Consider the following 18184-nt stretch of genomic DNA (forward strand, 5'->3'; position numbering starts at 1 on the left):
CTCGGTCTGGAATAAAGCCAAGAAACGGTGTCCTGTGTGCTGTGCCTGCTGGAAAACTCACTGTATCCGAGTGATTCCCCACTGCAAGGTCCCCTCCAGCCACTCCACAAAGCCAAAACCTGATGGCAAACCTCCCTCTAAGACAAGTGGGAACCGATGAAGGTGTGCACTTTCTGCTCTTAAGCATGACTGAATTCAGCAAAATGAAGCTGAGATTTGGCACACCTCGGCATTGTTTTGTTCCTTGCCGGAATCCCGTGCAGATGCCAGGAGATAAAACAGTGCTGCGTGTTCACTGGTTGGTCTCTCCGCGGGTACGTCGGCGTTGCTGGTCGCAGCAGCTTGCTCACCCGCTTCATCGGCACGGGGTGCCATCAGATGAAGATGCCTTTGAACAGAGATGAGAGAGGCTGAAATCCTTTGACATCTGCGAGTGAACTGTATATTACCAAAATGTTAAGCAGCTTTGTGAGAGAGATTATCCTGAAGGATGTTTTCCGTAGTGTTGATATTTGTACGCGACTGATTAATTCCAACACAGGCACGGAGCGAGGAGGCAAAACCCTTCCCTTGCTGCCACCAGGCAAGCTACGGCCTTCGCTCCAGCAAGGTCATTAATACATCCCTGACCTGTGACACTGTGTGTGACTTTGTCACCCTCATCTTCATGGTCACCTCTCAAGGCAGAGACCTGAGGATTTTCCATGCCCCTTTTTATGAACTGCTGTGACGGTGCGGTCACTTTTTGGCTGTTTGTTCTCCAGGGGTCTGACTGCTTCTATATTTTGTCATTCTCCCCTGAGATGTGCCATCACAGTCAAACACAGTGCCATGGCTTTAAAAAAGGGGACAGTAACAGCTGAAAACGAAGATGAATTGTCACTTTGGTACCTTGGTGGCAGAAAGGAGCTGCGCTGCTGCAGGTTACGAAGGCAGAAGGGGAAGCCGTGGCTGCCCGAGCTGCCGGGAATTTTCTGACCCTCCCACCCAGCTCTTTGGTGACTCTCTAGAGAAGCAGCCTTACTCTTCTACACTTCCAGTCAAGGGTGTCTTTTGCTGGGGAATTTAATCTGCTGCAGAAAGGTTATTATGGCTCTTTTGGGGTTTTCTACTCAATTCCTAAAAAGTATAGAAAGAAAGCATAAAAAGAATATATAATAATATATGTATAATATATCTATCTGTATATAAAAGAATATAAAAGAAATATAAACACTGCTATGTAGCGAATAAAGTTCCTAAGCCCAATTTTGCAATAAGAACCACTTCACACCATCAATGACTCCGCTCAGCCACTTATTTTGGACTGTTGTATCTTACAGTCCGCATCTCCAGAAGCAGCTTTTACTACTGATGATACACTTAGGGATTCATTCAGGATATAATGAGTTTTCACCTCCCAGGAATCCAAGCACCAATATATACACTAGTGGCTGGGTTGGATGTATATGCACATGCAAGTATTTCACCCAGTGCTGAAATCTGACAGTTTGGAAGCAGAAGACATCCTCCTGTAGAAAGGTACAAAAAAAGCAGGTGCATGAGAGGTTTAGGAGAGAGCATGGAGAGCACTTTGAACCCTGCATGAGGTCAGCTGCTCTGCAGCATGGAGCAGATGCTGGAATCAAACCCCTCTACTTTCACAGAAAGACAAATGCTTGCCTGAGACTAGCAAGACCACATCCTCAGTAATTTGTGGTGCTACAGGGTGACGGCGAAAGGATGAATTGCAAAAGAGAACTTCTGTCTCCACTCTGTGGCACTGATTTTTGAGGATCCGTTGAGGTTCCCACCGAAGAAGTGAGGAAGCCCAGCTGGGAGAGGTGATGGCACCACATTGTTTTCTGGCCGATGGCTTACGAGACGTACAGATGGATTCACTTGTGTATGGAGGAAAGAGCAGAAGCAGAGACTGGCATCAATGGGTTACAGAAGAGGTACGTGAGCTTTTTATTGCAGTTAGCCCTCCAGTAGCAGTTTCTGGAGGAATGATATGAAATGTGAGCATACAGATCTTCTAGGGTCTAAAAAATGACAGAGCCTAGCAAGACTGTCCAGCTCTCAATAGCCAAAGGCAACACCTTCTTCCAGAATAGGGTTCTCCAGGACATCTGAAGGCTCTCAGTGCTGCACCCTGCATCATTATTAATTCAGTTAAGTTGGTCTTATGATGGCCTAATATAAATCAGAGACTAAAAGGTGTCACGACAGCAGTATAGATGGTGCCTGTGTTGACAGTCCCTTCTATTGGAGACGGCTGCACGCCCGCGGTAAAATAAGCAAACAATCAGGAAACACATGAGGGGCACTTCTCTCCCACTCTGCAAATCTCAGTCATTAGGGGTAACTGCTTGTCTCTGGGCTCCTCCAGTTAACTCATCTGGACTCTGAATCACGCAAAAGCCATCTAAGATCATAAGAAAAATCTCAATAAATGAGCATCAGAAAATTTGCCGCAGGCGTTCATTCCCGCAAGGAGGCAATCATTTTAACACTGCTTAGGGTCATAGCACACAGCTGAGGAAATAGCCCCGGACAACTCTGCATTCCCAGGAGAATAAAACCAGAAGACATACAGAGTCACCCAGCAGGCAGTAGGAACTGGAGCAATGGTAGCATTACTTAACTATGTGCAATTTGCTCTCCCTATCTTGATTTAAATTACACTGCCAGAAGAGACTGACAGTGTCTGGAATCAAATTGCTTAGAAAAGTGCCTCTTCAGAGGGAGAGAAAAAAATTGCCCAAATAACTTGAGTGCAAATGGTCTTGCAAAATGCCTATTGTGATCGGGGACAGTGGGATCTGGGGCTAGTTTTCATTAGGATAATGCTCATGTAATTATGCTGGACTAAACCCCTAATGCCCTGTTGTGAAATGGGGGGGTTGCACCACTGACATTTCTACAGCGCACACATCAGTCTGGGTCTCCTCTCAAGAGTTAGAGGAGGCACCATCAAGCAAGAGTCTCTGATCTGTTCCTGCTTCCTTCACTTCTCCAGATCAGCGTGGGCTCTGGGGACCATCTTCAGGACGATGGGCTTCTTCGGTTGCATGAAACCTTTCGTGTCCAGAACCAGCGGGATCTTGAGCAGGAGGAAAAAGACCAAAAGAGCCACATAAGCTGGGAAAAAGGACAGTCATGACGCTGACAGGACCCCTACAGCCCACATATGTCTCAGCCACCCCTTGTTTTCAAGGCATTTTCTAACTTACAGATGTACTTATGGCAGGACTATCGCTATTGCTCAGGCAAAACAGCTATGAGCTGGGATTTAGTAGCCCCCAGCTCTTGAATGAACCGGTTAGTGAATTCTGGCTTTCACATGGCGTGGTAGGAAGACCTGCACTGATCAACAGGCTGCATGTGGAGGGAAAACCAGCCAAAATCCATCTGGGGAGCCACAGCTAAGGAAGGGCATGCAGTGCCATTTTGTTTAATGGTGAAGTGTCTCGGCGCTAAGTGGAGCTAGATCGTAATGGGAGCTGGAGGAGCTATAAGCTCTCCAGGAAGAACGAAACTAACATTGCTGCTCAGATGGAGTACCAAAGAAAAAGCATCCTCATACAGACAAGTGACGGGCTCCCCGGGGTGAGCTGGAAATCTCAATGAAAAGAACATTTAAAACTGGTGTTGGAGGGAGTCATCTTGCAGGGGAGGGAAGAGTGTTTTACCAAGTCTCCTCCATCAATTCGATGCGGCTCATATCCCAGGTCTCCTTCTCCCCATCAGGACAAGGGTAATACACCCCAGCCCGACAAGCTACATTAAAATCCCCATATCCCAGTAAGCTTTGTTTCAGGAAATTTAAGCAATGTGGCTCGGAGCCCAGTGTGCCATCAGTGGATAAGTGAGAGGAGGCTGCAGCTTCCATATACGTATTCCAAAGGGATGTTCCGGCATGAATTTTTCCCTCCTGCTCTGATCTGATGTACGTGACATCTTCTGTAGAAAAAAGGGCTGAAAGAGCCCCATAAACCTATGGGCACCAATAATACAATACATATTTAACTTGTCTCCTTTTAATTAAAGGCAGTTGTGAAAAGAATCAATTTTATGGATTGCAGAGGACTAGAAAAATGTCATTAGACTTGGGGGAGGGTGGATAGGTCACTGCATTGTTAATGGACTATTACAGTCTTTCACCTCCAGGTTACTAGTTGAGTTGCAATCTGAATCTGCAGAGATTCCAGCTGAGCACCCGTGCCAAGTAATAATTTAATAAGGATTTTTCAGTTTCTTACAACAAATGTCCTTTGAATACACTTGCTGCCCCCCCGCTCCGATTTCCCAAGCTCGCCTTGTGAACAAAATGTATTAATGGCAATGCCTTTTGCAGCAGTCAATGCAGAAAGCCGGGTCAGGGTTGGAAGCTAACATCAAACATAGTGCTACCTGCCTCTGAGTCATAGGGAGTTGTCATGTTTTCAGGAGGGCTTGCTTGGCATCATACAATTTCCAACAGCCATTGCATTTACTTTATGTCAAACAGCCCCATCTTGCAGGGCCTGACCCATCAGCACCGAATGTGGTGTTCACAGGGATCCCGGGCAAAACCAAAACGTGGTGGGATCCTGCATAGCCTCAAAGAGGGAGAGGGTTGCCAATTCAAATTTAGCTCAGATTGTTCTTGCTTGAAAATTGTTACCCTTTAGAGACTGCCTGGTGGCCCATAAGAGACGAATTTTAGCGTCTTGGGACCTCTCACAGAGAATAGCCACGTTTGTGTTGCAAAGCGCAGCTTTGGAGCGGGCTGGGGGAGATATTCCCTTTCTGCTCTCTAGAGCAGGGTCTTCCTAAGGCAGGTCAAGGCAGACCGGCAGTGCACCATGGGGGAGCGAGCACCCCACAACTTAGGTGCACCCAAAGAGAGGCAGAGGACTTCAGGGATTTCAGCCTGACATTTTCCACCAACATTAAATTTCCTTCTGTAGAGGCTTGAAAAAATGTATCAGTAACTTGTGGTGAACCTTTTAAATTAACTGAGAAGATTTAAATACAGTTATTCCCATATGCCTCTGTAAGCCACAGTGAAATCTTCCTCCCTGATCTCTGTGTGAAGTAGTAAAACCCCAGTCTGCAGACAAGGTTCAGCGGTCCTGAAGCTAGTGGTCTCTGAACTCCTTGGGGAAGAGAGGGATTTAATGTGCATGAGAGACAGTTCCCCGTTTGTCCTGAGTTATAGGCAAAAGAGAGCACGCAGGACCATCTCAGTGGGACTAAAGGGCAGATAATGAAACACATGATCCCATATCCTCACCGGAGTGTCTTTGCAGGTTCTGAATGAGAATTTTTGCAACAGGACGACCATAGCCACTTTCACGATGAGGAGAGCAAACCTCATTCCTATGCAGTTCCTGGGGCCAGCCCCAAATGGCAGGAAGGTGTAGGGGTCAATAGACTCTTTGCTCTCTTTACTGAACCTGATTACAACAACAAAAAAAAAAGTTAGAAAGAGCTACTGTTCCAGGATGTGTCAGCTTTCAGATCCGAAGTGATGAGGGGTCTGGGAAGGCAAAAGCTTTTTGTGTTTCTGTGCGCATTAGAAGAACCCAGCTGAGTCCCTTCTTTCTGTCTCAATAGATACCTTATGCCTCTGCTTTTATCCTGCTCTTTGGAGTTGGTTGTGCATCTCCAGGGGCAGCAGGTGAACAGGGAATACCTGAAATATGCTAATGGATTTCATAACTACTCTTTTCTCAGAACTTCCTCTCAGCTCAAAATCTGAACCCAGATTTCAAACCCTAAACCACACAGGTTACAGCTTCACGTCTTCCCTTCAGATCAAAGGACTGAGCGAACACAAAGACGTTCTCCCCCTGCGTGACTAAAGGGAGGGTTGCTTTTGAGACATGCCAGCCATTCCTCTCCTCGTCATGAAAAACAGGGAAGAACAATCAGCTTCACAGAGAAATTTGCCACTGAGCATTTTCAGTAATACTTCTTAGTGATCAGTTAGTTTTCATGTCAGAAAGCTTTTCATTCCCGATGCATGAGGTCCAGCTACAAACCTCAGCCATGCTAAGTCAGCAGTGAAGTGTCTTGCTACTGAGACGCCAGCACATCCCTCTGATGAACTCCCAGCAAGGCAAGTGATCCCTAAAGAGCTCCTGCCCAGCTACCCGTGCCCCGTTTGTCAACTGGAGTAAGGATGCAGCTACTGGAGCAACTGGTGTAACCTGCCCATTGCCAGAGTACTCCATTTGGGTGGTTCCTTCTGCGTTCAACACAAGGTGACCGTAGGGATCCATAGGCGATTTCAGCAGCATCCATCCCTCTCCCTAACTTCTGCCTGATTCTGCTGCCATGTTTTGTCCCAAAGGTCACCCTATCCCCACACCGGGGTTAGCTTCCAGGGGTATATCAACTCCTGGTGCGAGGGCACAGATCTGGTCTTTCTCTCTCTGGACCAGCCCTCAATGTCTTCGTGGCAGCCTGAAGACTATCAGGCCCAAGGTCTCCCAGGTCTGCCTTGGGCGATTGCCTCATTTCGCAGGGTCTGACATGACTCCTAAGCAAGGATTGTTTCATAACTTGAGTTGAAAAATGAAGTTTTTTTCCTACCCGTCTTTGCCCTTCCACTGCTGGTTTGCACGGCATTGTGCCAGTCACCCAACGGCTCTTGTTTTAATATCTGGCCATAAACCCCTCAGTGTTACAGCTGCTGGGAGCTGCTCTCACTGTCGCTCCCTTCAATGCAGTTAATTAAATTCCATGCACAGTTTATGGATGTAGATCATAAAACTCCCCTCACGGTAATGCTGAGACTAGATGTCAGACAATGATAAATGCCTGATTTAAATGTTATAATCATGCATTCCCCACTTTCACTGCCATTTCCACTCCCAGGGCTGAGGTTGAGCGTGCAGCTATTCCCCCCGCCTGGCCCTCACCTCTCCGGCCTGAACTCCTCCGGCTCTGGCCAGTACCCCGGGTCACGATGCAGCACGTAGGCTGGGACCATGACCACCGTGCCCTTCGGAATAGTCACACCGTTGAGCTCCACCGTCTTCTTGCAGACCCTCTCGATCCGGCCCCCGGGGGGGAAGAGCCGGAGGGATTCGTTCACCACCATATCGAGGTACTCCATCTGCGTGATGGCGTTGTATGTGGGAGTAGCCTGGGGAGAGGAATCGGGACGGCTGTGAACACGGGACTTTGACCAACACCCCCGCAACGCTTCCCCTTCGGGCATCGGAGACCAGAGGAGGGGAAATCTCAGTGCCAGCACCTCCTGCACTCTGCTTTTTTTCCAACCTGGCTTTTGGCTGAGGGTCTACAAGGCACGGGTGGGAACAACCCCAGCATCTCCCCACCCTCCTTTACCTTTTTGGGCAGGTTTGCATCGATCTCATCCTGGAGTCGCTGCTGCACGTCAGGGTGGGTGGCCAGGTTATACGATATGTAGCTGAGGGTGGAGCTGGTGGTCTCATAACCAGCAAAGACAAACACAAGAGCCTGGGCCAGAATCTCCTCATCACTTAATGCTGAAAAGAGGCATAAAAGCGCATGCAAGAAGCTGAAAACTACAGTGATTAATGCTTGGGAATTCAGGATCCCACTCGTCAGTCTAGGTAATGGTATTCATAACTACTTAACAGTTGGTAAAGGAAACATGCAGCTAACCCTCCCGTACCACGAAGGGGTGGATCTGGCAGTGCTGTACAGGCAGAAAACCGCTGTCAAGATCAGCAGTGTTAAGTTGCTTTCTTTAAGAGCAGAATCAAGGTATGTGCAGCCTAAGCCTGATTCAGAAAGTGTCTGCTGTCTTCTGGGACCATGCTCCTGGGCCAAAAAAATAAGGGCACGTGCCAGGAAAAGTTAGAGATGAAGAGATGTCCAGCAGCTCCTCTAAATCATGAGGTGAGCCTTGTGCTGCTGAGGGATTAGTAGCCCTGAGCATAACGTGGCAGTGGTAATAAGGCCAGTTCAGGATTTAACGCTGGTACAGCAGCAGTGTCCAAGCATTGCCAGGGTGCAGCCTGCAGTGCAGGGTGCTGTACAAATACCCTGTCCTGGCACCTCAAAAGTTTACAAGCATCCTGCCTTGATTGAGGTTGATGGATTGGGACTATGCTTTGGCTGAGCCATTATTTTCTGAATCTAAGAGTTTAACTAGGATGCAGATCAGAGATGAGCTTACAGATGAGCAAGGTACATGCAGCGTATGTATGTGCTTTGTGTGCTTTATGAAATACAGCCAACATCGCTGGCCTTCAGAGAAGATAAAACAAGAAAAGGGAGTAAGGAGATATTCACTCTGTTTGCTCTTTGTTGCACAAACAGACCTCTGGATTTATCCCAGGAAATGGGATATAATAAAATATGGCTGATGCGTGATAAGCATCATTACAGCCCCACTACTAAGACCTTGAATCTCCCATAGGATTAATGACTAAAATCCTCTCCTACTTCATTTCTTTAACCACACGAGGAACTACCATGCTTTCTGCTGAGAGGAGGACAGATCTCAAGACATACATTTGTACGAGTCGGTCTCAGCAGACTTGGAGCTGTCACGTGAGCTCTGCGAGTCAACCATGAGTTGCAAGAAATCAACCCGGTCCTGGGGAGAAACAGAGGCAGTCAGAGAAGATGTGGGTGGGGAGGAGGCAAACCTTGCCCAGCACAAGCTCCTTGCTGAGAGCCCTGCTCCATTCACAGCCCCAGCAGCAGGCTCACAGCTTCAGTGCACTTTGAAGTTCACACTGGAGACCCTCTGTGAACACAGATACTTTCTCCATATGGAAGCCCAGGCAGGGCATGTTTCTGGCCCTCCCCAGGTCTGATGAGCTGGGAGCTGTTATGGAGAGTAGGCGATACACCACAGCTTCTGAAGTCGCCACCAGGTCCCTCCTGCACTCAGAAGGACAACACAGTGAAGAGAGAAGACCACCTGGGCTGGACCCACCGTGCTGCTGCCCTTTTCTCGTTCCTTCTTCATTTTTGTGAAGACGCCCTTGAAGAAGTCCATGACCTTTGAGGGTAACAGAGTCACATTCATCTTTTCCAGCACTGGGATAACAAAGGGGAACAACACTAAAAGGAGATAAAACAACAACATATTTTAGCTCAAAGGGGCCCAAGAAACTAAAAAGCAGCACAAAGCATAGAAAGGAGAGGGGTAAATCTGAACTCTGGCCCAAAAAATTTCTTTTTGTTGCCTTCAGCTCTCTTTCTACCTAACCATGGCTGGCATGCAATAGCACTTGAGAATCTCCTCGGTATATCACTCTATGGCCCCGATGCCACACGGAGTGCAGCTCCCTGGGACAGAGAAACTCTCCATCGTGTCTCTGCAAACAGGGTCTCTGCTTGTAGGAGCGTGCTGCAAAGATGCACATGGGCTATAAAAATCTTGACTGTGGTTTCCCTGGGGAACTGTTTCTACAGATCTGCTGGGGTGAATCTACTCCTGCAAGGTGCTGAGCATCTCCCATATGGCAAAGAGGACTCAAAGCTACTAAGGGAGCTACTGGGAAATGCAGGTGGTCACCACCTCTGAGATTGATTCAGGCCTGTATGAGACGAAGTGTGTCATACCTAAGAATACAAACACAGGGTTTAGGAAATTGAATTTGAGAAATTTCTTAATGTTGGTGACGAAGGGGTCACTGGGGTTGCTCATGGAGTCAATATTCACACTGAAAGAAGTGCTGGCCACCACATCCATGCTGTAGGCTCCAAAAATGCTAGGTAGAGAAGAAGGGAGAGTGAATGAGATGAACCCAACCAGAGTAGTGAATAAAAGCCCACCTAGGAACAAACCTTGAGAGAGGGAATCTCTTTTAATCAAGGACTCAGTGCAAAGTCCTAACATACCAGATCCAGTCCTGATCTGGTAGTAACCGTCATTATATTTTCCCAAGTTTCCCCCGTTGCATTCACCCTCCCCAATTTTTCTCAGTGTCAAAAACCTAGGCTGTAGTTGGAAAGCACTGAACTGCAGTTTGAGGTAACAAAGACTGTATTCTGATTTCCATCTGTAAAAGAGATTGTAAAAATGACATCCCCAAATACCACATCTTGCGGGGCTTCTGGAACGGGCCCTACACCTTCCTCAAAATTCATCCCCAGTAAAAAGAAACAGGGAACAGAGCATAGTTACTCCGTTTGAGCAGAGCAGAGCACAGCAAGCCCACCGCTGAGGAACACACCATGCCCATGACCACTATGGAGTTTGCCTCCATAGTTGACAAGGGATCTATGCTGCAGCATGGAAAAGGCTCTCCAAAATGGCCCCTTACCCACACCGAATACAAACTTTTTCTTGTCAGCCCCCCACAGTTACTTACTCCTTCACGGTCACGAACTCATCATTAGCCACTTTCTTCTCAATGTTTTTCACTAATTTTTCACCATAGTGATTAATGATAGGGAACATCTGAAATGCAAATCAAAGCAAAAGGCACTGTCGACTCTTTCACCTCCACCAAACAAGGCTGGGCAACTCCGCACTGCCGTCTGCCACTTGCCAAGTCTTTGGCTTGTGGAGGAAGGGCAGGCAAGGGGAAGGTACCATTTCCAAGCCTCAGACTCTGCTTTCTCACATCTTAATAACCAGTCCACAGAGCTCATATGACTATGATTGAGCAAGGTTCTCCTCCCAAAATCCACACGCAGCTCCCATTCCAGCTGAGCATCCACTCCAGCTGGGAGTGAACATGGCTCCTGAGAGCATGGAAAATGGGCATCCACGGTCTGAGTGATGCGCTTAGCAAGGAGAAAATACAGGTCGTAGGGCCAACAGCCTCAGCTTGCAATACCTCGTGTGCCATTTCATCCCCCATACCCTTCTCCTGACTCCCTCCCCGTGATGGTAGACAGCCATCGTGTTGCTGAACTGCACCCAGCAACGCAGGTGCTCAGGGATGTGGTCTTGACAAATGGGCGACTTCCCCGTTTGAGGGGAAGGTCTGCACTCAGAAATGTCCCAGTCCTCCTCCAGCTATTGATGCAAAGTACCAGTGGCCTCTGCTTTACCTCCTTCAGCTTCCCACTGGTGAAGGTTGGAGACAGTACAGTACGAATCCTTTTCCACTTCTCATCTTCAGCCACGTTGAGGGCCGACTCCAGGATCCCGTTCAGACCGAAGTTCTGCACAGGGAGAATGTTACAGCAAAAGGCACACGGTTATACAGGGAGATGGGTGAAGGTTTCCAGCCCCCTTCCACATGACAGAAATACAAAAAAAACCCCACCACAGAGTGTTGACTTGGTCCCTAAAGTCATATCAGCTCTACCTCAACCAGCAAACAACAGAAATGGAAACAAAAGTGTGAGAGGCATAAATGACATCAGCCCTAGGGTACATCCAGGCTGATGTCCCAAAGTCCCAGCCCGAGTGACCTCTACACCTCCCCAGCAGAGTTTTGTTGTTGGTACCATCATTAAACCGGGGCACAACACAGAGCAACTACTTGCTGAAGGGCTCAGAGAAGAAAGACAGAAACCAAGAAGAAACTCCTTCTTCCTTGCCGCACGCGCTCTGTACTGGAGAGCAAAGCACAGCACTAGATACCTACCCGGCGATTAGTAAAAATGGCATAGCACTCTTTCACCAGGATATTTTTGATGAGGACGGGGTCCAAAACGGCCAGCACAGGCTGCCTGCCGTCGAAAATCCTAAGCCAAGAGAAATCCACAGTCAGTCCATTGCTCACCGTCAGTTGGAGCAAAAGCAGCCTGCTTTGTCTGTGGCCAGAGCCGTGCACATTGACTGTTGGAGCCCAAAGGGTTTGGGCCAGCTGAGTCCCCTCTGACAAAACAGCCAAAGGGAGGAGGCTGAAACTGTTTTATTATGTAGTAAAACAGGAGAAAGAGAAATAAAGTGCCGAACACAGACAGCATGAGCATTTCTAGCAATCGTCTGTGGTATTAGAGAGTTGCCAAAGCAGTGAGGGTTTAGATAAAAGGCAGCTTTTGCCACAACATTGATCCCCTGCACTTGGGCTGTCTGAGCTCTGTTTCCGCAACTGGTAGCTGGTGTCAATAAATCCATACCGAATAGCCTGCCTGTGGGGTAAAGAGATTTCCCTGCCTGGCCTACGAGGCAATGAGAGGGGAAAAACTCATCTGTCTCCTCCATTTTCCAATCAACAGAGACAGAAAAACTTAAAAGCCATGGCGTGGGCTAAAGGGCAGGGAGCCTTGGGCCACAGCCGAGGGAAGCTGCCGTCTTCAAGAGGCTTGAGAACATTTAATCTTTTGAAAAAATGTGCTAGGTTTCATGAAGCCTCCGAGGACTTTTTTTGTGCAACAATTTTGCTTCAGTTTGAGAGGTTCTCAATAGAAGCATGATAAGAGGCCCCTGCACAAAACCAGCGCTGTGCAGGGAGCAGGGAGGAGGGAGGCAGGTTGAAAGGTAGCTCGTGCCCCAGCTCTGGGAGAAGCAGGGAGCAAGATGAAAAACACTGCGGCAGCCTGCAGCTTGCTTTCTGCTCAAGACAGACAGAAGAGCCACTTCAAAGGCATGAGGCTCAGTTTGACACCAAGCAGTGGAGGTTATTTTCAAAGCTTATGCAAACAAACGACCCCCCAAACTGGCCACCATCATCCCAGCCCTGCGTGGTATTGAAATCCCAGCAGGAGAGAAGCCTTGGACAGACGGCTGGAGACTTTCCCAGTGGTGAACCTGGATTTTTCTAAGCTGTCACTGCTGGAATTACAGTGCTGAGACACGGTGGCAACATACCTCTTTCCATTCTATTTTGGGGCCGTGGAGCACCCCAAACAGGCAGTTTTGTTCTGCAGAAAGGAACTCACCCCCAGATTTTGCCATACTTTTCAAAGCACATCTGATCAAAATTCAGGACTCCCTGCAAAAGAAGAAAGGGGAAACGAAGTTTGCCAGGGAAGAGTGATCAAAGCAGGTCACAGCTGGCAGTGCGGTGCATCCCACAGACCCATTGTAAGTGGTAGGGGTTGGGGGGTGCATGGTAGTTCTTAAGAGTCGCATAGACTCTTAGGGGACATTTGCACTGGAGGGAAAAAAGAGAGCAGAGAAGGGGGAAAAAAAAGCCCTTTCAACTTCCACTAGGCAACCTGAGCTAAAAATGTAATGAAGACAAGCTACAACAGGGTACACAGTTTTAGCGTGAGCAGAGTAAGCAGGCAGAACTAGATCCCAGGGTGTCCTCAACGAGTTAGAGCTGCTACTGCCTTGTCCTCATGAGATCTTCCACTGCAGTCACTGAACCGGGGTGACGATGGCTTTTTTGTTTTGCTTTGTTTCCTTTAAGGTTTTAACTGATGTTACATGTAAGGATGAAACTTACGGGACACATAACACTCACCATGCATCAACTAAACCATTAGTAAGAGACCATGTGCATGCTGTAAACCCAGAAAACACAAGCTAAAACACCTCTTTCACTGAAGCTAATACATTTTATTCTGCATTTGCAGTCAGTTGCCTGGGACCAGCTACTACCTAGTTATTTGGTAAGATTAGATAACATGATAATATTTGAGTTTTATTTAGTAATCTATTTGTCTGGCTTAGTCTCTGGCTGGCCCAACAGCAAGTGGCTGGATGGGGCATTGCTGGGGCTAATTCAGTCTCTTCATGGGAATGACACAAAGCACAAAGAAACATGCAGTTCTCAGAAATTAGCAGTCTTAGCCATCTCTCCAATATTTTTTTTCCTTTGTTTCCAATAGAACGTCAGCTGCTGGGGAGCAGGTAGAAACCTAGGGAGAAACTAATAACTTAAATTACAAAGTACTTGAAAAACACAGCACACCTCTTCCAGGTCAACCCGAATTTTTGTGTTCTCTGTGTGTCCAAAGAGCTTCCTACCTGAAAGCATAATTTCCATCCAGCTGAATCAAGGGCAGAGGAAAGAGATACCCAAAGGATGGGAAAACCAGCACCAGCTACAATTAAATACCTAAGGCAGCTACAGAGCAGCAGCTGGCAGTACTCACATGCCGGTACTCCAGGAAAGTTCCCAAAAATGGCAGAGGCCGTGGCCCAGGAATGCCCAGCTTCTTGAAGGCCTGGAAGGGCCATATCCCATAGCTGCCAAGCAAAGAGCATGTGAGATGCATTTATGCAATGAAAAGAGCAGGTTCTTCATCCTGAGCACAGCGAACAGCTTAAATAACTGGTTCCTGTCACCCAGAGAAAGCTGAAATTATGGACCAGCAGCAGCAGACCTGCTGAGGATACTCTCTTCCTGCAGTAAATGCAGGATCACTTGGGGTACAAGATAATTCAGGGTACATTTTCATACAAGACAAGGGCTGAAAGGAGCTGCAGCCCAGCCTAGGCAAACACGGTGTACCTGGGCACCTCAGGTCTTTATTCAGGGGCCTCATTTAGTTCCCCAGATCAGACAACTGTCACTCAGCTGACTGAAGAGAGATCTCAGAGAGATTAAGTTCTCAAGCTGAAACCTGCCCTTGTGCTTGTCTTTGCAAAGACCTACTCTGATGCTCAGGTGTAGAGCCACAGCAGCACAGCAGCCGAGCAGGGACATAAATTACAATAGCAAAATTAAGTTTTTGCTTGTATAGCTCACTACAGCTCCCCTGAGTGACATAAGCAAAAGGGCAATTTTGCCAACATAACTATTTAAATGGGGGCTTCTGCTGGCACAAGCACATAGGCAGACATAGACATCACCCACTGCCCTGCTCCCAGCTTGCAGAGCCCGAGGACACCCCATCTCCTTTGCAGCCAACCAGAGCTTGCTGCGGTTAAAAACATGGAAGTTACTTCTCCTTTTGGATCTGCTGAAATAAGCAAAAAAAATCAAGAAGTTCCTTTTTTATTTCCCTCCCTGTCCAGCCCAGCTTCCTCCTTCCCTTCCAGCTGGCACAGGGAGGGCACTGGGGAGCCTTGCCAGCCCCTCTTTATCAGCCCTTGGCTCTGCCTTGAAGGTAGCACAGGAAGACCGAGGATGAGTTTTTTAACACTAATTCATGTTCTTGGGCACTTCACACTGAGGGTGATGGCCCCAGCCCCTCCCCAGCTGCAGGCACAGGGTTCTCCTCCTCCCCGGTCACCCCTGGGGACCAGCCTTTACTTACAGGACCAGGAGGCTAAGGAAAACGATGAGGAGCAGCCAAGTGACAACAGAAAAGTTTGGCAGGAGATCCATCGTGTCTCCCAGCCTGCCCTGAGAGCACGAAGCTCCTGTGAAGCCGCAGCCTTGGTTTATGAATTTTTTTTTCCCTGGCCTTTAGCTGCAGCCACACTCACATGACACGAAGGAGGAGTTGTCTTGTTTGCTCGGTTGCTCAAACTTTAACCCTTGGGCAGGTTTCTCCCTGGATTGGGGTGTCAGTAAGATGCGCAGCCCCACATATCTTGAGATTGAAAACTGCTGAAAGAACAGTTTTTACAAGAGAAAGAGATAGTTAAGAGCATCAACTTCCTTAACCCCTTCCACCTCTCGCCCGAAAGCTGTGAGGTTCACGTGGGGCTGAGGGGGAGCCCCCGGCTGTTCCTGCAGCAGCAGCAGCGATGCTGAACCAGACTTGCTCTCCCTTACCGTCTCCAGTCTCGCTTTTGCCAGCTTCGTCGCTTTTATTGAGGGATGTAATCAGGAGGGCCAAGGAACTGCTACTGTCCTCCCACCCAGCCCCCGGGGGGGTTCCCGGCTGCGCAGATAGACCTTCCCTTGTGCCTCCCCCTCCCATCCCCATTTATCTTGTCCTCCTGCACCTCCTATATAGGATCCAGGAGGGAAGGGGACTGGAGGGGACAGACCTGCCGGGAAACACTTGCCCAGGGCTGAAAGGGGTCTGTTGTCCTCCGGCAGAGCCCTCTGGACCTCAGACTCAGTGGGGAGAAGGATACGGTCCTGTGGCGGCACAACCTGTGCTCGCACCTGAGCCTCTGGGAGTTCTGCCCGACGTCCCGCTGCACAGATCGGTGGCTTTGCTGACTCGCCTGCCTGCGACTCAAGCCTCAGAAAGCCACCACGGGCATGTGGGCAGGAGGTGTTGAGGACCGAGCAATCCGCTGGCACGGCGAGCACCGCGCTCGCAAGGAGGTCAGCCAGCGCCAGCACTCCCCAGCCGCGGCGTTTCGGGATGGGTTCCCGTTTCCCTTTCGCCCCTGACTTTCCGTTTGCTCTCAGGCGTGGGATTGCACAAGGTGACTTTTGTTGTTTGGCTTTAGACAGCTCAGTGTCCTCCCCAGACACACACACAGGGGACCGGCTGCTTTCTACCGGAGAAACAGGGGAAATGCATTACGCATATGGGCAGACTGTGCAGTGCAACCTCCCAGTTTACTCCCAGCCTATGCAAACTCCCCGTGCAGGTGGGCGGCTGTGGGGATGGGTCAGGACATGGTCTCCTTTGTCCCTGTCACACTGGGAAGGGCGACGCATCTCCTTCTCTGTACAGTCCAGCGTAGCCCCCTTCCCCATGTCCCCTGAGCCCACGAGTAGACCTGCATGGCCGAGGGGAGACGAGCCCCATCACGCTCCCCTGCCCCAGGCATCGCTCTTCTGCCTTTGGCACACTTGGCCTTGAAGAAACCCAAGGGCTTCTACAATTATCCGCCAGTTCGTGCAGGCAGATCGCATGTGGCCATGCCCACAGGCCAGCGGCGTTTTTTGCCTCTGCCCAAACATTTATTTTGCCTCATAAAACACATGGAACGGGTGCTGAGCTGCTGGGGGGTGCAGGGTTCACCTCCACGCCCGCATGGAAGAGCCGAGCGGCAGCGCTGCTGTTTTTGGAAGGACAATGTCTCAGACCTCCCCAGTTTCACATGGCTGTGATGTGCTCGATGATTCACATAATCAGTGGCTGACAGCATCAATTAACCGGTGTATGGAAGCGTGTGCCTGATTTTTGCTTCCCCAGGCTGCTCTGAAGAGCTGAACCCCGGCAGCATGCTGCAGCAGGAACTTTATTCTCCATTTTATGTGTCTCCTCCTTATAAGACACCTTGTAGCAGCCATACCCTGGGAGTTATCCTTTATCGTTGCATCCAAAGGCCGGTTCTCCCCCTCACGGGGTCCCATACTGGAAAGACATCAAGAACTGCGATGAAAGACAGGAGGAGAAACCAGGTGCTGGGGCAGCAACTCCCTGGCTGGGATTAGCTGCATTTCTTCCCTCGCACAAACCCTTTGATTTTCCAATAACCTCTGCTAACAGCTGTTGTGATTTCACAGCGGGAAGCAGGTTTATGGTTCAGTATTTTCTCCCCTCTCAGACAGAAACCGAGGCAGAGCCAGACTTTAGAAGAGAACAAGGATGTTAGCTACCCTCAAAAAAGTAAATAATCTGTGCAGCAACTTCACACTGCAATGAAATGGCTCATTTGTCCAAAATAGGTTTGAGTAGGAGCAATCGACTGAGCTAGAGGTGTCACTCTAAGGAGAAGAAGGGATGCAGAGCCCCATCAAACCTGCGGTGCCCTGTCACGCAGGTGGGGCGAGGGGACAGTGACACCGTCCCCCCGATGCATTTCACATCGGGAGCACTTCTCTTCCCGGCAGTGACGCTCTGCTAACCTCCCCGTGACCCTACGGCGATGAATGCTCAGGAGAAGAAACCCGTACGGCTGGCGGCGGGGACGTTACTGCGCAGGGCTCCCGCAGCCGGGCTCGGCAGCATCCCCGCCGGGTACCTGTGTGGCTGGTGAACTTCTGCAAACTCCTTATTTACCTGAGTTTTGTTTTGTTTTCTGCATGTGTCTCAGAGCGCCGCTGTCTCCCTAGCTCCACGGATTTGAGAAAATTATAGTCGATAAAAAGTCCACCCTCCCAACCAAAATTGCTACCACGACTCAGAGCTGCAGGTGGGGTGATCCTGAACACTCATTGTCAGACAATTTTATACGAATTGAATGTACTCAAGTGATGCTTTTATACTTACGCAGTCCTTTGGACCAAATGCGATGGTAGAGTGTGTACTTACTGAGGCTATTTTTTTAACGTGAATATCACTGAAATGGCATCCAGGAGGGATAAAGCAGAGGGGAAGGCTCTCCAGATAAGGTTTCCTGGCAACATTTAAAGAGTTTTAGCATCGTGGGCAAGCAAACCACACAACAGTGCTGCAGGCGAGGCTGCCGCAGCATCCCAGCACCTTGTCTAAGGGAAAGGAAGAAAGTTGCCCAAGTTTGGGCTACACAGCTCTCACCTGTCCAAGGCTGGTGACCCAAGAAAAACGTCTTGTGGTACTGAAAGGGGGAGCGATGAGGGCTCCCCAC

General features: G+C 49.0%; 1 protein-coding gene across 2 annotated transcripts; it reads right to left on the minus strand.

Moving 5' to 3' along the window:
- Positions 1 to 1926: 1926 nt before the first annotated feature.
- LOC128134527 (cytochrome P450 3A29-like) lies at positions 1927 to 15180 on the minus strand. Of its 2 annotated transcripts, XM_052772292.1 has the most exons (13): positions 15037 to 15180; positions 13930 to 14023; positions 12766 to 12818; positions 11526 to 11625; positions 10984 to 11097; positions 10296 to 10384; positions 9544 to 9692; positions 8912 to 9039; positions 8482 to 8566; positions 7327 to 7487; positions 6894 to 7120; positions 5261 to 5423; positions 1927 to 3085 (listed from the first exon to the last, which is right to left on the minus strand). In XM_052772292.1, the coding sequence occupies exons 1-13, from the start codon at positions 15105 to 15107 to the stop codon at positions 2990 to 2992; spliced, it is 1530 nt and encodes a 509-aa protein (XP_052628252.1). In that variant the 5' UTR covers positions 15108 to 15180; the 3' UTR covers positions 1927 to 2989. The 2 variants fall into 2 exon arrangements, with proteins under 2 accessions (XP_052628252.1, XP_052628253.1); XM_052772293.1 differs by lacking the exon at positions 5261 to 5423.
- Positions 15181 to 18184: the final 3004 nt, after the last annotated feature.

This window comes from Harpia harpyja, chromosome 21 (genome assembly GCF_026419915.1).
Source record: "Harpia harpyja isolate bHarHar1 chromosome 21, bHarHar1 primary haplotype, whole genome shotgun sequence".
Classification (NCBI taxonomy): domain Eukaryota; kingdom Metazoa; phylum Chordata; class Aves; order Accipitriformes; family Accipitridae; genus Harpia; species Harpia harpyja.